The sequence below is a fragment of the Scardinius erythrophthalmus genome (genome assembly GCF_964197995.2).
Source record: "Scardinius erythrophthalmus genome assembly, chromosome: 1".
Lineage (NCBI taxonomy): Eukaryota > Metazoa > Chordata > Actinopteri > Cypriniformes > Leuciscidae > Scardinius > Scardinius erythrophthalmus.
In genome coordinates, this window is record NC_138221.1 from 33384351 (window position 1) to 33390708 (window position 6358).

The window sequence follows — 6358 nt, forward strand, 5'->3', positions numbered from 1 at the left end:
AAAAAAAAACATTATATTACACTTAATAGCATTTACTTTACCATTCAAGTGCCATCGGCAAAGCATGCTGGGAAATAGACATCCCAGCCTTTTCAGTTAAACTTAAGTTTGTTTAAATTAAAATAAATCATTTCATAAAACTCAAAACAATGAAACAGTTCAGTTTACTGAAAATATATTAGTTCTGTGAACTTGAAAGAAAAAAAGTGCTAAATACTCATAAAAGTTAATCTGACTGAACTAATTGGTTTAATTTAAGTTTGTCCTACTCAAACCAATTAATTATTTTGAGCGTTAGGGTATACAGTAAGATCACTTAAATATAACATTGTATATTCCAAAGCTTTGTACTCCTAAAGCAGGCTTACACCACATGACTTTTGGTTGGATTTTGCTGTCGCAGACAGATTTCCAAGGTCTGCGACAAAACCCCCATATCATGGCCAAATTGGTGCTCAATGCGGTCGCTGATGCTCGTCATATATGAGCATGTCTGCGACGTGATCTGAGTCGGTCTCAAGCAGTCAAAGACGCTGCAATATTTTGTTAAGCACAAATCCCGGCTCTCCCCTAGCAATAATAAAGGAAAGAGAAAATAAGTGATTTGGAGAAGTCCAGAAAGATAGTAGCCTGGCAAGCCAGACCTACATCAAGATGTTAGGTCTGGCAACTCACCATAGACACGGCTCAATCCGAGGGGCGGGATAAACGGCTGACTTTCAAATTCCCTCTGCACGCAATAGGACAGCGCTCCACCAACCAGAGCGTTTTCCCAACAGCGGAGCTAACGTTAGTTGATCGATTCAACTTTTGAATCTGGCCAGCAAAACTACGAACACATCTTCCTTTTTTAAGAATGACTTAAGTGACGTTCTTTGCTCTTTTCTCAAAGAAAAACTTAACTCCAAGTCCTCCAGAGTCGCGGCCAAAGCCAAAGACTGTTTGCCAGCAGCAGCAGCAGCCATTCTTTGTTTTCAAGTGGCAGGGAACCGTCACAACTCTGTCATCATTATGTTAAAGGTGCATTGCGCAAGTCTCTGAGTTTTTGCAGAACTATGCCCCCTCTGGCGACAAGCGAAACTGCAATATAGGCAATTTAATAGGCCCAGTCTCAAATTCCGACCCGAATCCCTCTTATTTATTTTACTGTACAGGATTATAGAGGCAATCGCAGTGATCAGAGAAGGGCTCATTCAGCCCATCAGGCAATTGTTCAAGCATGTATGGGTTAGAAAAACGGGTATTTTTAACATGAAATGTTGCGCAATGCACCTTTAAGCCCGCCCCGCCTACTCTATACACGATGTGATTGGCCTGACCCAATTTAGGTTTTTACAGCTCCGAAAGTCAACGGAGAGTTGCTAGACTACCCTGGCTGCAAAATAAATTTTGCTGCCGCTAGTGCGTCTAGATTTCTAGGCTAGAAAGATAGGTCAACAAAGTCAGGAACAGTATGGCACTAACTATAACTAAAACTAAATAATATTTGTTTTCCCCCACGACGTTAACTTCTAACTTAGCCCACAACTTTACTGATTCAGAAGGGACTAAAACAGAGGTGTCTATTATTGTCAAGTTTTGTACATGAAATAGTGAAATTTATGTTAGCTGTAACATTATGTAAATAATTATGAGAATAAATTAATAACAGTGGCCGTCCTGAGTAGTAGGCCTTGTCTATGTGTAAACAGGGGAACACAAATAAAGGTAGGAGAAATACATTCATGAACTTTAGATACTCACTTTGGAAGTTAGTAAAGGTATAATGGTATAACTAATGGTAATAATCCCGCAAAAATTGTGTTTTTGACTGTCTAACTCTCAAATATGATTTACCTCAGGAGTCAGAACCCTCGCGGACGGAGTGAGTAGATCACACATCCTCCAGTGAGTGGCAGTAATGCGCTGATGTGTGCCGCTGATCTCCGCAGCGCAGAGGAAGACGAACAGGAGGAAGAACACACCACATGAGTTTACAGTCAACTGGGAGAAAAACGCTGTTTACATAAAAATACACAATGAAACCAGAAAAACAACTCAAACAACAGAAGAATGAGAAGCATTTCAGGTAAATCAGAGGTTTAATACTTCTTCAGTAACGGCGTTTCAGAGAGGGATATTCATGGATATTCATTTCAACTGGTAAACATAACCAAAATGAACGAGTAAAATGTAGAAATATTGCTTAATTTAAACCCTATATATCATATGGATTGACAGAAAATGGTGAATACATTTCCTAGTACATAGCGTAATTAATTCTGGTATACTTGGGTAACTTTGCATCTTTTAGGATTTCTTATTACACTGGCTGAACGTCACAGCAAAATGTATTAATATCCACTGTGTGTTTTGAAAAGGCTGTGTCCAAAACCTGAAAATGCCATCTTCATACAGTGTATTCATCAATATGAATGGGTAAAATAAATGTATTTGGGTTGTGGAACTCTTGTATATAAGCATAGTTCTGAAATAATATTCTAAATGATTTAAATATCAATTGTATTTCTTAAACATAAAAAAAGTTTATTTTTTGCTTTTAATCAAATCTCAATGACCAAGCATTAATATCGAAAACTTTTTTCTTCCTTTGACTTTTTAATAGCCCCATTGTTTTCCTTCAAGTTCCAGTTTTTATGAAACATCATTGATTTTGTAAGATACAAATGTACTCATTTGATTGGTGTTCATATATCTAATCTTAAGTTTCTTGTCTTTTATTAGTGCAAAGAAGTCAAATAAACATGCTGACCCTGCATCAGACGATCACCTCCAGCAGATTCCTCGTCGTTTGCGTGAAATCATGAAGAGTAAAGAGATGATGAAACAAGGCTCAAAGAAAAGAGGAAAAGGTAGAGCCTGTCTTACACAATTTTCAAAAAATGAATTATAATGGAAGGCTGGTAAATAAATGCTGCAGCTTGTACTACACAAAAAGCAGACCCATATACTTACTGTAGATTATACAATTTTGAGTTAAAAATCATTCAGAATAAGACTCTGTAACTTCTTAATATAAATGTAGATCACTTATTAAACAAATATATACTGCTTAAAATCTGTCAGGAGTTGGGTTAAATCTGTCACTGGTTAATTTATTCATATAAGCTGTTAAAACATGACATTCTTTCAAATTAATACATGACATCATTCATTAGAAGCTTGAAGATTGGTAATGATGTTATTGTTAATGTCAATATCAGTTGTCATCAGTATGCCTATAGGGCCAATAGTGTTTTTTTTTTTTAAGCAGTGGTTTCAATCTCAACTTTCAAACATGCAATATGTATATTTTTGTCACTGCACATAATTGTTACCCATTTATGCAAGATTAGAATTTAAAACAATTACATGCAAGTTGCCCGTTGGTTGAAAATTGATTTAGGTGCATCATGTGGGCGATGTGGGTCAAGCTAGTGACCCACAAATATTGCTCAAGGACACGGCCAGTGGCAAGGGCAGCGGAGGAAGGAACATCTTGCTGTGTGTTCATATATATCTCTTGTTTTAGCCTCTAAGCCAAAGCTGCTCTCAGGAGATATTCCTGTCCCACACTTTCGCAGAGGACGACAGGAGTCGGAGAAAGCTTACATCAACCGCATGACCCAAGCGACTGAGCACGTCCTCTTCCTCACGAACAACCAGCTAGAGCGACAGCCGGAGGTCGAGCTAAAGGAAGAAGAGAAGACGGAGGAAAAGAAATCTACTAAAAAGAATTGGTTAGTTTGACATGCATTACTGATTAACACTCAGTAGGGACGTTAATACAGTCCTTAAAGGGACATAGTGATGGAAAAATAACAAGACAGACAACCAATTACAGATTAAGCTCATATTAATTATAATGCATGTTAACTTTTATGAAAGGATATGATGCATTATAACATATATTATGAATATCCTTTATACTGCATCATACTGTACATAAAGGCTGTAAGTAAAGTGTTACCCAAATATTTTTGTGTTTCCCTGAGAAATTGTATGTTCGCTTGCAAAACCTTTTGCATTTTGCTCACGGAACCTTTGTGTTCCCCAGAAAAGCTTTGTTTGCTTGAGCTTGAAAGTCTTGCGAGAACACAAAGTTTCTCAAGGGAACGCAAAATCATGGAAATATAATTTTCCCTCCTATCTCATTTTTATTTTCACCATGGTCTTTGTGTGATCATGGCGTTTATTGCTAAATTGATTAAGCTTGTCAATCCAATCAATCTGACAACAAATGCATTAAAATAATCATGCAAAACGCTTGTGTCTGCACACCCTTGACTTGCTTGTTGCAAAGTTTCTCTATAAATAAAGATTATAGTCATTTCAAATACTGCCATAGGGTGTTAAAGTTTACTTAGCTTTATTTTAGGCTCAATAAAGAGAAACTTCGGCAGCAGAGAAAGAAGTTAAACCAGCAAGAGGAGCGTGAAGAGGAGGAGATGTTTAAAGGTATATATATAAATATAAATTCAGCATTCTCATCAAATGTCCAAATGTACCCTGAGCATCATGTCTCTTCCTCTTAGATGAGGTACCGTTTGGAGAGGTTGCCATGGCGCCTCCATTACTGAGTGTTAAACCAAGGAAAGCCACAGTCAAACCTCAGGTAAGCTATTTTTGTGCATCTACTCCCTTTTGAGATGCATTAAAAATGCATTTTGGTCATAAGTCTTAATTCCCACTGTGATTTGACCTCAAGGGGGCGCCCAAAGGTCTTCTCCTGAACTCCCTCCTGGGTCACAGCCCTGTGTCGGTAGCCAAACCCTCTATGGCGAGGAAGAGGATGATGGAGGAGGAGCGGGAGAGAGCGGTGCAGCTGTACAGACAGATGAAACAGCAGCAGAGAGACAAACATGAGCAGGACAGGGCCGCCAGGACCTCCACATGATGCTCTACTCTTTGTATTGTATAGTGTTCTATCATATTTATATGTATATTTCATTATTCTATACATTTTTGCTACCTCTGCTGGTCAACAATGCCATATTGATGAATTTTGCATTGAAATATTTACAAGTGGATGTAACAGGACTGTATAAAAGGCAAAATAAAAATAAATGTTCACACTTTTATATAATGTACAGTGAATTCATATGCATTTGTTCCCTTAATACTCTTGTTCTAATCAACCTCTAATTTCTACTCTTTCCACATTTACACTTCCAAGCACAGAGGAAGTAGTCTGTATTATTCAAAAATATAAATCTACCACTTGTCAGTCGGATCCTATTCCAGTGTACTTGGTTAAAGCCTGCTTACCTTCTCTCTATTCTTTAATTATTGATATTATACACTTGTCGCTTGTTTCTGGTATTGTTCCGTCTTCACTCAAAACCGCTGTGATCACTCATATACTTAAGAAACTGGAGGCTGATTCAAGTAACTTTAATCATTTTCACCCCATTTCAAATCTACCGTTTCTTTCTAAAATACTGGTATTGTTGCAGCCCAGGTTTGGGATCATCTTTCTGATAATAGTTTGTATAAGCAATTTCAATCTGGATTCTGTCCATATCATAGTGTTCTCGGCGCACAGCATCCTGTCAGATTGGAGTCTATTTGAATCACTGGTACCCCCTTGACTGGGTTTTGATCTTATTTTACGGGTCGTACTCAGTTTGTACAGCTGAAGCCGTTTAGATCAAAGCCTTCATACGTCAATACAGGTGTTCTGCAGGGCTCCGTTTTGGGTCCTCTTTTATTTATTATTTATGCTTTACCCGTTGGAAATATTTTTTGGGAAATTTAGTTTTCAGTTCCACTGCTACGCCGATGAGACCCAACTTTACCTGTCCTCCAAACCTACCTCTACTTTTCCTCCATCTTTCCTCTCAGATTGTTCAGCTGAAACTAAAGAGTGGTTTACATCAAATCTTCTTAAACTTATACGCAGTAAAGCTGAATTTCTTCTTGATGGTTCAAAAACCAATCTGGCCAAATCTAAATGTTCCTCTGTGAATATTAATACTTTTACAGTGTCTGTTTCTAAACAGTTTAAAAGTTTGGGTGTCATCTTTGACAGTACTTTATCATTCGAAGCACATATAAACAGTGAAATTCTCTGCATATTTCCACATGCATAATATTAATCAACCTTGTCCAGCTCTCTCAGTAACTGCGTTGTTAACTGCTACTTGTTTATGCTTTAGTCTCTTCCCATATTGATTACTGTAACGCTCTTTATTATGGCCTGCCTTCGAAGCTTCTGCACAAACTCCAGTTACAGAATGAATCTGCTAGAATTATCTGCACAACTCCTCTAGCTGAACACATTACCCCCATATTACAACATTTGCATTGGCTCAGGGTTAAATATCAAAATATCGTTTTGATTTTAAAATCTTACTCACAAGGCACTCAATAATCTTGT

General features: G+C 37.6%; 1 protein-coding gene across 1 annotated transcript; it reads left to right on the forward strand.

The window, feature by feature from the left end:
• Window positions 1-1852: 1852 nt before the first annotated feature.
• ccdc137 (coiled-coil domain containing 137) lies at window positions 1853-5215 on the forward strand. The gene is made up of 6 exons (XM_081392872.1): window positions 1853-2068; window positions 2725-2852; window positions 3512-3719; window positions 4358-4437; window positions 4515-4594; window positions 4688-5215. Exons 1-6 carry the CDS (start codon window positions 2019-2021, stop codon window positions 4874-4876), a joined length of 735 nt encoding a protein of 244 aa, XP_081248998.1. The 5' UTR covers window positions 1853-2018; the 3' UTR covers window positions 4877-5215.
• The last annotated feature ends 1143 nt before the right edge of the window (window positions 5216-6358 follow it).

What these genes read in the sequence shown, in the direction of transcription:
- ccdc137 (XM_081392872.1), top strand. Translation starts at nt 2,019, where the DNA reads ATGAAACCAGAAAAACAACTCAAACAACAGAAGAATGAGAAGCATTTC. An exon ending in CTCAAAGAAAAGAGGAAAAG is followed by an intron (nt 2,853 to 3,511) that starts GTAGAGCCTGTC and finishes CTCTTGTTTTAG; the next exon opens with CCTCTAAGCCAAAGCTGCTC. An exon ending in AGAGGAGGAGATGTTTAAAG is followed by an intron (nt 4,438 to 4,514) that starts GTATATATATAA and finishes TCTTCCTCTTAG; the next exon opens with ATGAGGTACCGTTTGGAGAG.